The sequence below is a fragment of the Dromiciops gliroides genome, chromosome 3 (assembly GCF_019393635.1).
Source record: "Dromiciops gliroides isolate mDroGli1 chromosome 3, mDroGli1.pri, whole genome shotgun sequence".
Lineage (NCBI taxonomy): Eukaryota > Metazoa > Chordata > Mammalia > Microbiotheria > Microbiotheriidae > Dromiciops > Dromiciops gliroides.
The window spans coordinates 1,348,983-1,366,225 of NC_057863.1; the positions used below are offsets into that span (position 1 = coordinate 1,348,983).

General features: G+C 46.9%; 1 protein-coding gene across 2 annotated transcripts in view; it reads left to right on the plus strand.

The window, feature by feature from the left end:
- TRPV3 (transient receptor potential cation channel subfamily V member 3) overlaps positions 1-17,243 on the plus strand; it is a 56,452-nt gene that overhangs the window by 17,791 nt on the left and 21,418 nt on the right. For both annotated transcript variants that reach the window (XM_043996246.1, XM_043996245.1), the window contains exons 6-9: positions 403-543; positions 9,612-9,892; positions 13,082-13,258; positions 15,495-15,653. In XM_043996246.1, the coding sequence (XP_043852181.1) occupies positions 403-543; positions 9,612-9,892; positions 13,082-13,258; positions 15,495-15,653 (758 nt within the window). The remainder of the gene's footprint in view (positions 1-402; positions 544-9,611; positions 9,893-13,081; positions 13,259-15,494; positions 15,654-17,243) is intronic.

Below are 17,243 nucleotides of genomic sequence, written 5' to 3' on the forward strand. Positions count from 1 at the left end.
CCCTACTGGGGTCCTGGGTGGACATGAGAGAGCCATGGCACCCCTCTAGGCTGCCTCTGACACCTAAGTCACTGTCACAAACACACAGAACAGATTCTGTTGTCACCATCTATCTGATAGGGAAACTGAGGCTTGAAGCAGTGACAAGGTCAACCTAAGGTCACCAGGGTGCATGATCAGAAAGGGGATGGGGGGCTGACTCCCATCTCTACTCCTTACTGACTGTACATTGGAGCAATCCCCCTGCCCCTTCTGGTTTCCGTACTCTCCTGACACTTCCCAGGGGATGGATCTCCATGAGCCCCAAACCCCAGAAACCAGGAAGCAAGATCAGTCTGGGATGCCCAGGTCTGCCCTCTCCTTCTCCTCAGCCCCTGACCAGTCTGCCCTGCTTTGTTGTAGGACAGACGGCCCTGAATATAGCCATCGAGCGCAGACAGGTGGCCATCACCCAGACCCTGATCGAGAAGGGGGCGGACGTCAATGCCCACGCCAAGGGTTTATTCTTTAACCCCAAGCACAAGCATGAAGGCTTCTACTTTGGTAGGTGGGGGCTGTCAACAGCCAGTCCTGAGGGGAGCTGGGGTCACCTAGAGTAGCTGGATGGTAGGTAACATTGGTCCCACCCACCTTGCCCCCTCTCCCAAACCCAGATTTCTCTGATTTCTTTGGGGCTGGGTTAAAGTTTAGAAACTTTGGGATTGTTGTTCCAGATTGCTTTCCAGAATGTCTGAGCCAGTCTACAGCTCCACCAATAATGCATCAGTGTGCCTGTTTTCCTTTGGGCTCTCCAGCATTTGTTATTCCCCCCACCTTTTTTTTTTTAGTCAATTTTGCCCATTTGATGGGTGTCAGGTAGTAACTTTGTGTTACTGTAATTTGCCTTTCTCTAATTACTAGTGATTTGTAGCATTTTTTTTTTTAGTGAGGCAATTGGGGTTAAGTGACTTGCCCAGGGTCACACAGCTAGTAAGTGTTAAGTGTCTGAGACCGGATTTGAACTCAGGTACTCCTGACTCCAGGGCCGGTGCTTTATCCACTGCGCCACCTAGCCACCCCGATTTGTAGCATTTTAAAAATATGGCTACTGATAACTTGCGTTTCTTCCTTAGAAACTGTCTGTTGATATCCTTTGGCAATTTATCAATTGATGAATTACTTTTATTCTTTTTTAATTATAAAAGTATTTTATTATTTTCCAGTTGCATGTAGAGATAGTTTTCAACATTTGTTTTTATAAGATTTCCAGTTTTTCTCCCTCCCTCCCCTCCCTCCGCCCTCCCCAAGACAGCAAGTAATCTGATATGGGTGATATATGTACAATCACTTTTAACATATTTCTGCATTAGTCATGCTGTGAAAGAATCAAAGCAAAAAAAGAAAAAACCTCAAAAAAGAAAAACAAAAGAACTAAAAACAAAAGAAATAGTATGGTTAGATCTGCATCCATATTCCACAGTTCTTTTTTTTTTCTAGATTTGGGAAGCATTTTCCATCATGAGTCCTTTGGAACTCTCTTGTACCGTTGTATTGCTAAGAAGAATCAGGTCTATCACAGTTGATCAACACATAATGTTAATGACACTGTGTACAATGTTCTTCTGGTTCTGCTCATCTCACTCAGCCATTAGTTCATGCAAGTCCTTCCAGGTTTCTCTGAAATCCTCCTGCTCATCATTTCTTACAGTACAATAGTATTCCATTACATTCATATACCACAACTTGTCCAGCCATTCCCCAATTGATGGGCAGCCCCTCAATTTCCGATTCCTTGTCACCACAAAAAAGAGCAGCTATAAATATTTTTGTACATGTGGGTCCTTTTCCCTTTTTTATGATCTCTTTGGGAAAAAAGCCCTAATAGTGGTATTGCTGGGTCAAAGGGCATGCACAGATTTATAGCCCTTGGGCATAATTCCAAATTGCTCTCCAGAATGGTTGGATCAGTTCACAGCTCCACCAACAATGCATTAGTGTTCCAATTTTTCCACAGCTTCTCCAACATTGATTATTTTCCTTTTTTGTCATATTAGCTAATCTGATAGATGTGAGGTGGTACCTCAGAGTTGTTTTAATTTGCATTTCTCTAATCAATAGTGATTTAGAGCATTTTTTCATATGGCAATAGATAGCTTTGATTTCTTATGAATTTGAATCTGTTCCATATATATATGAAATGAGACCCTTATCAGACAATCTTGCTGCAAAGATTTTCCTCCAATTATCTGTATCCCTTCTCATTTTAGCTATTTTGGTTTTGTGTACATTAAAAAAAAATTAAATCTATCCAAACTGTCCATCTTATCTTCCATGATCCTCTCTATCCTTCTCCCCAACATTGATGTGGCCAGAATGTCTTCTTTGTTCCTTGAACTTGTTGATGATGTCACACCTTATGTGTAACTCATGTACATTTGGAGCTCATCTTGATGTACAGTGTAAGATGCTGGTCTCCACTTTGTTTCTGCCAGACTGCTTTCCAGTTTACCCAATGGCTTTTGTCAAACAAGAAGTCTTTTTCTTAGGAGCTTAGATCTTTAGGTTTAACAAGTCCTAGGCTTCTCTATGCTTTGCTTTAGTGTGTTGTGTACCTCATCTGCATCACTGACCAAATTGTTTCTGATCCAGTCCAATTAGTCCTATTTTGTGCTGTGGTTTGAGATCTGGTCCTGCTGGGTCCCTGGCCTTCTTTCTTCCTTTTGACCCCCATGATTTTCCTTGTAATTCTTGACCTTTTGTTCCTTTAGATGAATCTCATTTTTCTAGCTCTCTAAAATAATCCTTTGGTTGTTTTATTAGTATGGCACCAGATGAGTAAATTAATTTAAGAGGTATTATCATTTGAATCTTATTGGCTTTGTGTACCCATGAGTAGTTAATATTCCTCTACTTATTTTGCTCTGTCTATTTCTGGAATGAATGTTTTGGAATTGTAATTTATATAGTTCGTGGGTATCTTGGCAGAAAGAAATCCTAAGTATTTTATACATTTTGTGGTTATTTAAAGTGGAATCTTTCTTCATTTCTTCCTGGGTTTTGTTGGTAAGCTGATGATTTATATGGATATATGTTATGCCCTGAAATAATTGTTCAATTGATTTTTTTTTTGGTTGAATCCCTAGGGTTCTTTAAGAAAACTGTCTATTATTTGCAAAACCCAATACTTTTGTTTCCCTATTGCCTATATTTATTACTTCCATTTCTTTTTCTTGTCTTATTGCTAGCATTTCTAGCATTTCCAGAACTTAGCACAGTATCTGGCACATAGGAGATGCTTAATAAGTGCTAATGGATTGACTGACCGGTGCGATGTCAGACAGTAGTGGTAGCAGTCTGAATCCTTTCTTTACCTTGGATCTTCTTGGGAAGGTTCCTACTTTAGCCTCCTACATATAATTATGCTTCTAGATAGTAAAGAAAGCTTCACTTATTCCAATGCTTTCTAGTGTTTTTAAGAGGAATGAGTGTTATATATTGTCAAAAGCTTTTTCTACCTCTATTGTTAAAATCATAGGATATTCATTATTATTAACTTATATATTATATTGATGATTTCCTTGATAATAAAGTATTTCTTTATTTCTGGTATAATCTACCCTCCTAATAGTGTATAACTTTTGTGAAATGTTGCTATCGTCTCCTTTTTTTGGGGGGGGCAATGAGAGTTAAGTGACTTGCCCAGGGTCATACAGCTAGTAAGGGTCAAGTGTCTGAGGCCAGATTTGAACTCAGGTCCTCCTGAATCCAGGGCTGGTGCTTTATCCACTGAGTCATCTGGCTGCCCCTTATAGTCTCCTTACTGATATTTTATTTAAAATTTTGCCTCATTAGGGATATTGGTCTATCTTTTTCTTTCTCTATTTTGACTCTTTCTGATTTAGGTAACAAGATTTTATTTTTATCATAGAAGAAAATTTAGTGAGACTCTTTCTTTTCCAATTTTACAAATAGTTTGTGTAATGTTGGAATTAATTGTTCTTTTAATATTTGATAAAATTCACTTGTAAACCCATCTGGTCATGTTTTTTCTTCCTATTTGATAAGTTGGTTATAGCTTGTTCATTTTTTTAAAAATTCTGAGATTGAGTTATTTATTCCTTGTCATGTTCCTCTAAGTATCGTACATTTTGGTAAATATTTACCAATTTTATTTAGATTGGGGGGCAGCTAGGTGGCACAGTAGATAAAGCACTGGCCCTGGATTCAGAAGGACCTGAGTTCAAATCGAGCCTCAGACACTTGACACTAGATGTGTGACCCTGGGCAAGTCACTTAACCCTCATTGCTCAGCCAAAAAAAAATTATTTAGGTTGTCATTTTTATTAACATAGAATTAAATGAAATAATTTTTTAATGATTTCCTTAATTTTTTTCTTCATTTTGTTGTCTATTCTTTTTCATTTTATATATACTGGCAATTTGAGTTTTCTCTTTTTTAAAGCTGTTAGCTAATGGCTTATCAATTTTTTTTGTTTTAAAAAATGACTTCTAACTTAATTATTTCAATTTTTCAATTTTTAAAAATCTCTTCTTTGATTTTCAAAATATGTGGGGGCAGCTAGGTGGCACAGTGGATAAATCTCTAGCCCTGGATTCAGGAGGACATGAGTTCAAATTCGGCTTTAGACATTTGACACTTACTAGCTGTGTGACCCTGGGGAAGTCACTTAACCTTTATTGTCCCACAAAAAATAATTGTTTTGATGGTTAATTGGTTTATATTAGTTTGTTAGTTTTGGGTTTTTTTTATTTGCATACCCAATCCATTGATTTGGTCTTTTTTTAAATTGTTGTTGATTAAAGTGGTTTGAGATTAAAATTTCCCCTAATCATTGCCATTATTTTTAATGAAATTATAATTTCAATAATTTTTTCTTTGAACTACCAATTCTTAGAACTAAGTTATTTAGTCTCTAATTGCTTAATCATTTCTCAGCAGCCTTTTATTCAATACAATTCAATTACATTATGACCCATAAAAGATGTATTATATTTCTGCTCTTCTGTTTTTGTGAGGGTTTTATGGCCTAATTGCATGGTCAATTTTTGCAATGATTGTATGTGTACAGCTAAGAACTATGTATACTTCTTTCTAATGCCATGAAATAATCACCAGAGGCCTATGAAATCTAACTTTCCTAAAATTCTCTTCATATTCTTAATTTCTTGCTTGCTTTTTTCGTTAGATTTTTTTTCTGGATTTGAAAGGGCTACTTGTTGTCCTCCATTATTTACTGTTGTTCACTCATTTCAGTCTTTTTGGACTCTTTGTGACCCCATTTGTGGTTTTCTTGGTAGATCCTCGAGTGGTTTGCCATATCCTTTTCCAGCTCATGTTACAGATGAGGAAATGGAGGCAAACAGGGTGAAGTGGCTTGCCCAGAGTCACACAGCTAGGAAGTGTCTGAGGCCAGGTTTGAATTCATGAAGGTGAATCTTGTGGGACAGCTAGGTGGCGCAGTGGATAGAACACTGGCCCTGGAGTCAGGAGGACCCGAATTCAAATCCAGCCTCAGACACTTGACACTTACTAGCTGTGTAACCCTGGGCAAGTCACTTAACCCTCATTGCCCCACAAAAAAAAATGAGTCTTCCTGATTCCAAGCCCAGTGCTTTGCCCACTGTACCACCCAGCAGCCCAGTTAGTTTTAAAACTAGAAATTTTAGTTTTACTGTATTTTTCTTGCATCTCATTCCTATTTTCCTTTAAGTATTTAGATACTATTCTATTGGGTGCATGTGTGTTAACGAATCATATTGATTAATTGTATATGGGACATTTCCACATAATGGAGTTTCCCTGTTTACCACTTTTAATCATTTTTGATGTTACCTTATCTGAGATCACAATTGCTACCCTTGATTTTTTAAAAATGTACTTCAGTTAAAGCAAAATGATTTATTCCAGCTCCTCATTTTAACCCTGTGTGAATCTTTATGTTTCAAGTCTGTTTTGTGTAACACTGTTGAATTCTACTTTCTTATCCATTCTGCTGTCTTCATTCATTTTATGGGTGTGTTCATCCTATTCACATTCACAGTTATGACTGTTAATTGGCACATCTCCTTCCATCCTATTCTCTCTCTTTCTCTCTCTCTCTCTCTCTCTCTCTCACACACACACACACACACACACTTTCCTCTGTGCCTAGCCATGTGTTCTATGCTTTATACAATCAGATCCTTGGCCCTTCTTCTGTTTATTTCCCTTGCCAAGAGCCCAATCACAGATTCTTACTCTTTATTTTTCTTCCCTCTCCCCATTTCTTCCTGTTTCTCTACTAAGTGAAACATATTTCTGTGCCCAACTGTGTATATATACGGGTCAATGTTCTACTCTCCTGCAGCCCGTTCCAATGAAAGTGAGATCACAAGGGTTCTGGGGGACACTTGCATCATCTCTCCTATTAGAGAGTAAACACTGCATCAATATTCAGTCCCTTCTGGATTGTACACTCTTATTTATTTTTTGAATTTTTTTTTTGGCCCTTGTGTTTGTGTTTCAAAATTTCTATGCAGTTTTGTTTTGTTTTTTTCATCAGGAGTTCTTGGAAATCCTTTGATTCATTAAAGGTCAACCCCTGCCCTCCCCTCCCCCTGACTCCCATAGGGCTACATTCAGTTTTGCTGGGTAAGCTATGCATGGTGGTAAGCCTAGATCTTTTGTCTTCTGTGGTTTCATCATTCCAAGCCCTCTGGTCCTTTATAATGGTATTCAAAGAAAAAGCTCTTCCCACGTCCAGTCTTTGTGCCCTTTACTTTCCTCCATGTACACCATAATCCAGCAACACTGGTCCCCAGACTGTTCCAGTTCCAAGCCTTTCCCCTGGCATCCCCTGCCTGGAGTGCTCTCCTTCCTCACCCGGGACTCATCTCCTGGCTCCTCTGCTCCCTCTAAGCCTCTGCTCAAATAGAACTTTCTCTATAAAGCCTTTCCCAGCCCCTCTTAAGGCTAGTGCCTCCCCCTGAGATCTCCCCATAGGACGTCAGAGATGGTCCTAGTCTTCTGCCTGTTGTCTTCTAGATTAGATGGGAGGTGCTTCCTTCCTATTTCTAGCACTTAGCACAGTGCCTGGAACATAGGAAGCCGTTCCTGTCTGCTTGGTGGTCTGAATGGATAACTCCTAAGTCCTGTGTGGGTAGCTAGGTGGCACAGGCAGAGAGAGCGCTGAGCTTTGAATCCAGCCTCAGGCACTCACCAGCTAGGTGACCCTGGGCAAGTCATTTAACCCTGTTTGCTTCAGTTTTTTCATCTGTAAAATGAGCTGGAGAAGGAAATGGCAAACCACTTCAGTATCTCTGCCAAGAAAACCTCAAATGTAGATGTATTAGAATTATTCTTTTCTCCTGGGTTTCTGCCCTGGGTCTCCCTGTCACCTCCATAGCTCTCTAATGGTGGGATTTGTTTGTTCACTCTTTCTTCTGACCTTACTTCCAGAAATGGAGCTGGCCTCTGCACACTGCTGGAAGGAAGGTTGGGGTCATTGTTTGGTCCTGATTTGTATTCTTTGGGTCCCAACACTGCTTTCTCAAAGTACCGAGTGTCCTTCAGGGATCTCAGGCCAGCTCAGCCTGGAGACATGTGAGCTTTACTGCTCCTACAGTGGTCTGGTCTAGGAAAAAGTCTGCCCGGTTGAACTTCTAGCTCTGAGCTTTTAGACTCCTGAGCCCAGGTTGGGTCTGGCAGCACAACTGAGGGCTTGCCCCTGGTTGGAGCCCCAGTAGATACTGGAAGGCCTGCAGGCTCAGAGGGACAGAGCTTTCCCCTTGGTGTGTTCTCCCTCACATGGTTACTTAGTCATGAGGATCAGGATGGACTGGAGAGGGAATCCAAGACCCCACCTCTGACCAGAGTCAGAGCCATACACCTGCTGCTCTTTTCTGCTCCCCCTCCTTGCCCAGTGCATGGTCTGTGACCTTACACTGTAAGTGTGTGAGAGCTGACTCTGGGACCCACACAATGGAGTCACCACCAGCCTCCTGCTCCTATACCCCACGGGCCCATCCTGGCTGGCCCTGGGATTGTTTCTGACCCTTCCTCGGGTGATCTGAAGGCCACCTGGTGCCAGAGGCTCGACATAGACACCAGCCTCCCTGCTGGCCAGGATTGAAGGCCTGTACCCTCATGCCCAGCTGACCCCATTCTACAAGTTTAGAGATTGAGGCTTGGATGCTCAGTGCCTTATGCAGGGTGATAGAGGCAGAGTTGGACCTCCCAGTCCCTATTGCACCCCTCTGCCGGCCCAAGACCCAGAATTCAGCAGCAGCATATGGAAAGCCGGCTAGCAGATTAACCATTTTCCATCTTCCAGTCTGCCCAGTGGTCTCCCCCAGACATGTTTACACCAGGCAGGAAGTTCTCTGTGGGTCAACATCTGCTCAAAACTACCGTTCACAAGCCCCACCAGTGTGCTGACCTTCTCTGGTTATCCAGAAGATAAAATGAATTCAAAGCAAAGGCATTTAAAGAAATAGCCCAGGAAGAAAGGAAGTAATAGAACTTCAGCTCATGACCCTGGGTGCACCCTGCACACCTTCCAGAAGAGAGGACCCACTTACAGAACACACAGTGTGGCCCAGCACAAATACGGAAAGGCCCACTGTGGAGAATGAGAATAATGAAGGCACTCTCAGGGAGGGGCAGCTCCTGTATCCTGGGGAAGTCCCTGGGCTTACTAGGCTCATGTAGTCAGCGCCTTGGCTGGATGCAGGGGTCCTGCCAAGCGGCTCATCCCCAGGTGGGCTTGCTCCTCAGTGGCCTCGAGGTTGCTGCTGTGATGGCCAAGAGTGCTCACCGCCAGCCTCTCCGGCTGGGCAGTGCCGCTCCCCTCCACTTTTAGCCTCTGGCTTCAGCTGGAGTCCCCCTGGAAGCCTCTCCCACCTCTCTTTTCATGTGTAGCCTGATTTTCTGGTTTGCTGCTGCTCTTTTTTAAGAGAGGCAGCAACCTCCCACAGTCCATCACCCACCGGGAACATTCCCTGCGAAGCTTCCTCCCCGGTGATGGGGGAGGGGCTGCTCTGTCCCTCTGAGCCTGGGGTGGCTGGAATAGGAGTTTTCTCTCCAGAAGGAAATCCCACTTCCCATGCTGCAGACCCTTCCCTAAGAACCCCAAGGTGCTCCAGCTAGCAGGTTCCTTCAGCACCTTAGCGTTAGTCCCAGGAGTTTCTGTCTGACTGTGTGTGTCTGACTGTGTGTGTGTGTGTGTGTGTGTGTGTGTGTGTGTGTGTGTGTGTGTGTGTGGTGCGGGGAGGGGGGGGGTGTTTACGGAACTCCCAATTTAATTTCCAGGGGCCCTAGTCAGCATCCTTCAAGAACTTCCTCTTCTAGAAAACTTTGCAGGGTTCTAGGGGCTGAGCACCCCCTCTGCCCCCTCCCCCTGCCAAACTGGAAAAGGCACAAGAAGGAAGCTAGACCCAGGAGCGAGGGGACTGCCCCGGCCTCGCTGCATCCCTGCCCTTTCCTGCATCCAAACAGCCGGTCCGCCTGAGCTCCAATGATGAAACCCTAGCTGGGCTGGCAGTTTAGTGGAGCCCGAAAGGTAGAAGTGGAGCGGCACCCACCCTCCCCCCGCCACCCACCTCTGGGCTGACCACGTGACTCCCACTTGCAGGTGAAACCCCCCTGGCCCTGGCTGCCTGCACCAACCAGCCCGAAATCGTCCAGCTGCTGATGGACAACGAGAAGACGGACATCGCTCGCCAGGACTCGCGCGGAAACAACATCCTGCACGCGCTGGTGACGGTCGCCGAAGACTCGAAGACGCAGAACGACTTTGTCAAGGAGATGTACGACATGATTCTCCTGAGGAGCCAGGACCCGGAGCTGGAGACCGCGCAGAACAAGGATGGCCTCACGCCACTCCAGCTGGCGGCCAAGACCGGCAAGTCTGAGGTGAGCGGCGGCGGGGAGGCGGCCCAAGGCCACGGGTTGGTCACCGGGCCGCCGTCGGGTCTCGGCCCCTCGGAAAACTGAGACCCGAGGTCACCCGGGCAGTAACGTCAGAAACAGGATTTGAACCCAGGTCCTCCTGCTCCAGAGCAGGCATGCCTTCCCTGCGGGCTAAGCCCTTGCCTGGTCCAGGGAGCAGCTCAGGGATTTCCCCCTTTGGGACCCTGCACTTGTTTGGGGGGGGGGTGGCAATGGGGGTTAAGTGACTTGCCCAGGGTCACACAGCTAGTACATGACAAGTGTCTGAGGCTGGATTTGAACTCAGATCCTCCTGAATCCAGGGCCAGTGCTCTATCCATTGTGCCACCTAGCTGCCTCCCAATTATTCTTTTTTTTTTTTTTTGTCTTTTTTTTTTCAGGGCAATGAGGGTTAAGTGACTTGCCCAGGGTCACACAGCTAGTAAGTGACAAGTGTCTGAGGTTGAATTTGAACTCAGGTCCTCCTGAATCCAGGGCTGGTGCTTTATCCACTGTGCCACCTAGCTGCCCCCCAATTATTCTTTAAAGACAAGTTTACCCATCTGGGTTACTTGCCCCTCCTGGATGGAAGAATAATGGCGGCAGCCCTGGTAGAGGTTTCCAAGGACAGTAAGTGTCCCAGCCCCACATCGAGTCCAGCTTTTCCAAGACTGGGGGGTCTGTCCTCCATGATGCCTTTCCAGAGGTTAGCGAATCTCTGCTTGGAAAGTTGGGATCCTGCCCCCTCTACAAGCAGCCCCCTATCCTTCCCTGCCTCCCCCCATTGTCAGCAGGACAGGGCTGAGAGATCCACAGAGCCATCCACCCTCCCCCCACAGGCTCCCGCTGCTACCCATAGAGGGCTGTGGTGGGCTCTGTGAATACTCCCCTTGAGATGCTAAGGATCCCAGAAAGGGATCAAATTCAATGCAGTGAGCATTTATTGACCACCTACTATGTGCAAAACACTGCCCCCTAGGAAGATTTGAACAGAGATAAGATAACTAACTAGGAGGCATAATCACACTTGGAGCAAAGTGAATTCAGCCTCCCTCCCCGCCCCCCAGTCTGGCCTCTTAAGTGGTGCTCTAACCATTGGATGGCTGGTCAGGCAATAGGCCATGCCTAGCCCCCTGCTCAGGGGGCATGATGCCAGCAAACCCTTGAGGGTCAGCCACAGGTCAGGGGCCTCAGGGCTGGGGGCCAGCCAGAAGGGCTGCGCAGGCAGGCCAAAGGCCCCACAGGGAGCCTTTTCATTTTCCAGAGATACTGGGGATGCTGGGCAGCTCCCAGGGGCAGGATTCCAACAGAAACTGAATTGTGCAGGAGAGGCGCCAGCCCCCCACCAGGGAGAGAACAAGTCCTTAGAAGGAAAGTGGGGTCATTGTTAGCCTGAGCAGCCCCAGCCAGCCCCCCCCCACCCTCTCAGACCAAGGGGGGTTTGCTGCTTGCCCCCCTCCCCGGGGAGAGGAAGGCAGAGACTTGCCTGCCGTCCACTCCAGGGCCCCTGTGCCCTCAGTCCTCTCCAGGCCTGTTAAGGGACTCATGGGTGTCCACGTGAGCTCCCCAGCTGTGTCTTTGGGGACCGGTACCATTCATTCCAGAAGCTAACTTGGTAATCCTGACCAGGTACGTCCAGCTTGGGAGGACCCTGGGTCTACCCTGCATTCCGGATATATTCTGGGGGTGTGGGGCCATCAGTGATCTAGGTGGCCACCAGGGGGCACCACAAAGCAGAATGCTGGTAGTGAGACTTGAATTCAAATCTTTCCTCAGATACTTCTGACTGTGTGACCCTAGGCAGGTCACTTCACCTCTGCCTACCTCAGTTTCCTCAATAATAGCATTTGTATGATGCTTAAAGATTTGTGAAACATTCTACATGTGTTAACTCGTTTGATCCTCACGACAGTCCTGTGCTATTTTACATTCAAGTAAACAGGCAGACAGCAGTTAAGTGACCTGCCCAGGGTCACACACAGTTATCTAAGGCAGGATTTGAACTTGCATCAACCTCAGGGGAGACTGGCAGTTTTAATTCCTTTTTTGCCTTAAGGAAGGTGTGAGCTGCAGGGAGGGGATGGTGGGAGGAGGAAGAGACTTGGGTTCAAATCCTCCCTCTGGCACATATTCTCTGTATGACCATGAGTGAGTCACTTCAATCCTGAGCCTCAGTTTCCCCATCTCTAAAATGAGGAGGCTGGCCTCAATGGCCAGCTCTGGATCCGGGATCCTCAGAGTATGAAAAGGCATTTATTTGGAGTCTGGGGGTGATGCTCGTGCTGGGTGAGGATGCACTGCATGCCCCAAGGAACAAGCATGTGTTGTGAATGGGGGTGGGCTAGGGGAGGGGAGATGCAGAAGCTGGGCAGGGCCCTGTGTCCTTCTGGGAGTGACTGACCGTGTAAAGTGTGACCTCTCAGGCATGTCCACATTGATCTAGCAATGCAAAAACCCAACTGAATGATATGGCTGCCCCCTATTTACAAGCCCCTTCTTAATGGCTACTGATCAAGTCCTTATTTTCTGCTCCTGGGGTTTTCTCCCCTCTTGTCTCATCTCTGAGCCTTGCTGGGAATCATTGACACACAGAGGAAAGAGGGGGCCCTTGCTTTCAACTCCCCATCTGAAGGAAAAAGCGTTGAGATCAAAAGTGAGCATTTCAGGGGACAGCTAGGTGGCACAGTGGATAAAGCACCAGCCCTGGATTCAGGAGGACCCGAGTTCAAAGCCGGCCTCAGACACTTAGCCCTTACTACTAGCTGTGTGACCCTGGGCAAGTCACTTAACCCCCATTGCCTCTCAAAGAAAAAAAAGTGTGAAATGATGAACCAGACTAACTTGAAAAAAAGGTGAGCGTCCCAGAGAGGGCTTGCCCTTCCTCCCCCCAGCCCGGGCAGTTGATCAGGGACTGCTTGGGTGGGAGGGTTGTGGCTCAGGTGGAAATAGGATGGGGTCACCGCCTTTGATACATCAAGGGGCTTCTCTGCTCCCTCACAAGCTAGGGGCTTCAGCCCAGGGGACGGTGTGACTGGTGCTCCAGCAGCCAGGCTGGGGGGAGGATCCTCACGGGGGCCAGTTGGCGCCACCTCCAAGGGAATTCTGTGGGGTGGCCTCAGTCTGTCCCTCAGGGCTGTGCAGGCTCCTCCCCAGTGACCCCTCTCCTGTCCTCAGATCCTCAAGTACATCCTCAGCCGAGAGATCAAGGAGAAGCCTCACAGGAGCCTGTCTAGGAAGTTCACAGACTGGGCTTATGGGCCTGTCTCGTCCTCCTTATATGATCTTACTGACGTGGACACCACCACAGACAACTCAGTGCTGGAGATCATCGTTTATAACACCAACATCGATGTGAGTGGCCTGCCCCCAGTAAAGGCTGTGGCCCGCAAGGCGGCCAGATTGGTGGGAATGGAGGGAAGCCAGGGGAGCCATGCCCGAGGTCCAAGGACCCTCAATCCTTTGGGGTCAAGGATTCTCTCGGTGTATGATGGTGGTCCCCAGTGGGGGCCAAACCACCAGGGAGCATGACAGGGCTGGTGCTGAGGCACAAGGGCCTTGGGGCCCAGGAGTAGAGGATTTGAGAGAAAGACAAAAAGAGCAGGGGGGAGGGCAGGTCCTGGGGTGAATGTCCAATTCCAGCTGGGCCTGTGGGAGGGCCAAGCCCAGGTGGCTGCAGTTCTTCCAGTGGATGCACTGAACCGATCCTGAGGCCTCTAAGAATGATCTAGCCATTCCTCCAGATCTCGTTCTACCCCATGGCACTCTAGTGTGTGGCTCCTATCTCTCTATCCTTGGCACAAGGATAAGCAGAGAGAGCTAGGTCCTGCATCCCCCCACCTAATGTGTCAGGGCCAGCGGCTGCAGCAGCGCCTGGGAAAAGCAGACAGAGAGTTGCAGGGTCCTTCAGGGACTTCCTGTCATGCCCAAGGCTCACAGGGAGCCAGCGCTTGTCATGGGGCCCTCCAGGCGTGTTTAGGACTCATCTAGTTACCCCTCCTAAAAGGAAGTCAGCTTCTCCTGGCTGGCTCTCCATCGCCCTCTGAAGGGTTCTGGAGTATTGCCCAGAACTGATCTGTGGGCGGCAGACCATCCCCTCTTCCCTTTCTTGGTGAATGGGACATTGGCCTTGTTCATCCTTGTTCATCCCCAACCCTGTTCTCCACCATTATTCAGGGATCCCCAGCAGGGGCTCCCAGTCACGGCAGCTCCATCTTTCAGGGCCTGGGCTTGTAGCTATTCTTCAGCTCACTGATGGTACATTGGAATTTGGCAAACATCTACTTATGCACACAGGGTCAGCTCCTTAGCAGCCAGTCTCTCTCCACCCTTTACAATTCAGAGATACACCGCCCCCCAGCAGAGAAAACAGAATGGCAGAAACACTTAGGCCTCCTGCCTCAAACAGGGGCCCCCAGGAGGTACATCAGCTGCAAGGTGCTCAGTGGGTCAGCACCCACTCACAGCCATAGCTCAGGGGTCCCTTGTGATCTGTGGGCCTTAGAGGATAAATTCAAATTAAACAAGACAGCAGATTAAGTGATCAAAGAAAAGATTCACTCCTTTTCCACAGAGGAGATAGTTTATGGGTCTCAACACCATCAGTTGAGGAGGGAACACGTTGATACCTAAAGAACACACGTGACCGGGGCATACATACTAAAAACATGTGTGACCAAAGCATGGTGTGCACAGGGACATTTGTGGTCAGGGCAGCTCACACCATTGATGCTGTAGATCTAGGGGTGTCCACTTTTCTGCCGGACATGTCTCTCTGCTGGGCATTTCCACAGGTCTCACGGCCCCTCCTTTACCATCGACTAGTCTTCAGCTTCTTCAGGGATGTCTATATCTCTCTGCTACCATTTGCCGGAGTGCAGTGACTAGGAAGCCTGTTCCTGGAAAGGAAGGGCTAAAGACCTTATAGCATGTGGCTGGGGGCAGCTAGGTGGCACAGTGGATCAAGCACTGGCCCTGAAGTTGGGAGGACCTAAGTTCAAATCTCACCTCAGACACTTACCAGCTGTATGACCCTGGGCAAGTCACTTAGCCCCAAATTACTTTAAACATCTGGGGCCATCTCTGGTCATCTTAGTATATATCTTGCCACTGGACCCAGATGGCTCTGGAGGAGGTTGGTGACCCAGCACAGCCCTCCCTCCTTTAAGTCAAATTCAGCACAAGTCATGACATCCCCCTGATGTCACGGTCCTCTTCGGGAACCAGAGACAAATGATAACAAAAACAACAACAATAGCACAATAGGCTATGAATTAGTTCACCAGCCAGCCAGGCCAGCAGCCCTCAAAAGCCAACAGGAAGCCCCAAAGGAAGGGTTTTGTTTGTGTTGCACTTTTCTCCTACTGCCTGCTTTGAAGCACTTGGCCTCAGCCACAGGTGAGAAAGTTCTGTTAAGCTCCCTAAATGTCATTCTGTATCCTCCACAGCCCACCAGGGCATGCCGCAGAGTTCAAAGGAAAACTAGAGGAGGGAGCGGCCCACGTGCTGTGGTCATGTCTGTCCCGTCATGCCCCTAGTTCCGGGGCCTGATTTGACTGAGCCTCCTGTCTCTCTCATGTCCTGGCCATAGAACCGCCACGAGATGCTGACCCTTGAGCCTCTGCACACCCTGCTGCGAATGAAGTGGAAGAAGTTTGCCACATACATGTTCTTCACATCCTTCTGCTTCTATTTCTTTTACAACATCACCCTGACCCTGGTTTCTTACTATCGGCCAAGGGAAGAAGAGGTACGTGAGGTCTCCACCGGCCCGAAGTCATTCCTGAACAATAGTGTAAGCTGGTCATGCCCCTTCTTGTCTCCATTGCTAACCTTCAGTTCAGTTCTACTAGAGTTCATGCTCAGGTCCTATCAGGGGTGACCTCTGGGTCCCTAAGAGGAAGACATGAGCCCAGCCCAGCCACTGGGTGTCGTACTGAGAGAGTACACTGAGTTCCAGGTGGTTTTGGAAGCTGCCTGAGGTTTTGGGCACAGAGAACATCAAAGGTGTTGGATGATAGAACTGGTTCACAAGTTCAGTGGCAGCCATGTCTTTGAACAACATCTTCCCTATTCTCTCATACAGTCAGAGGTCATAGGACCCTGGCATCTAGGACTTCAAGGTCTAGTTGGAGAAATAAAACTCCTACATGTTATACAATTAGACAACAATTGGTCTCAGCCAGAGGGCTGTCTAAGGCTGCTCTGTCAGACTCCATCCAGGTCCTGAACTGCAAAAACTCAGAAATAGGTAGGAGGCTGGTGTCACTAGATCAAAGGGTAGTGTCGGAAATAAAGTGTAAGAAGACTGAAAGAGGAGATAGGGGCAGCCAGGCTGCAAAGAGCTTTAAAAGACAGTGAGAAATATATATATATATATATATATATATATATATTTTTAATCTCATTGTTTCTTTCTTTCTTTTTTTCTTTCAACAAACATTTATTTTATTTTCCATTTACATGTAAGGGTAGTTTTCAACATTCATTTTCATAAGATTTAGAATTCTAAATTTTTCTCCCTCCCTCCCTCCCTTTCCTCCCCCCTCCACAAGATCACAACCAGGTTATATATGTACAATCCACAAGTGTTCTTTTTATCAGTTCTTTCTATAGGGATACATAGTAAGCTTCCTCATTAGTTCCTTGGGATTGTCTTGGATCATTGCACTGCTAAGATTCACAATTGCTCATTGAACAATCCTGCTGTCACTACGCACAATGTCCTCCCAGCTCTGCTCACTTCACTATACATCGATGTTCATTAGTCTTTCCAGGTTTTTCAGGGATCATCCTGTTTGTCATTTCCTGTAGCACAAGACCATTCCACTACAATCATATAACACAGCTTTTTCCATCAGAGAAGTTTATATTTGCTGTAAAGGTGGGGAAGGAGGAGACTCACAAAAGAAAATAAGTTGCAGATGATTATAAATTAACATCCCCCAAAAGCAAAGTAACAGAGTCTGTAAATGTCAGGAGCCTGGAGTCCCTGGTGTGGGAACTAACAACAATCATAACAATAAGAGCTGCCACAGATCTAGCCCTGTCGAACTTGTAAAGCACTTTGAAAATAGGATCTCACTGATCCCCTCAACAGCCCTGGGAAGTCAGTGCTAGTATATCCTCATTTTACACATGAGGAAATGGGCAGACCAAGGTTCAGGGACTTGCCCAGGGTCACACAGCTAGTAAGAATCTGAGACTGGATTTGAACTCAGGGCTTTCTGATTCTCTCTCTGTCCCTCTCTCTCAGTGCGTGTGTGTGTGTGTGTGTGTGTGTGTGTGTGTATGTGTGCACACAGTCAGGAAGAGGCACTGCCTGGTTGCCTAGACCTAT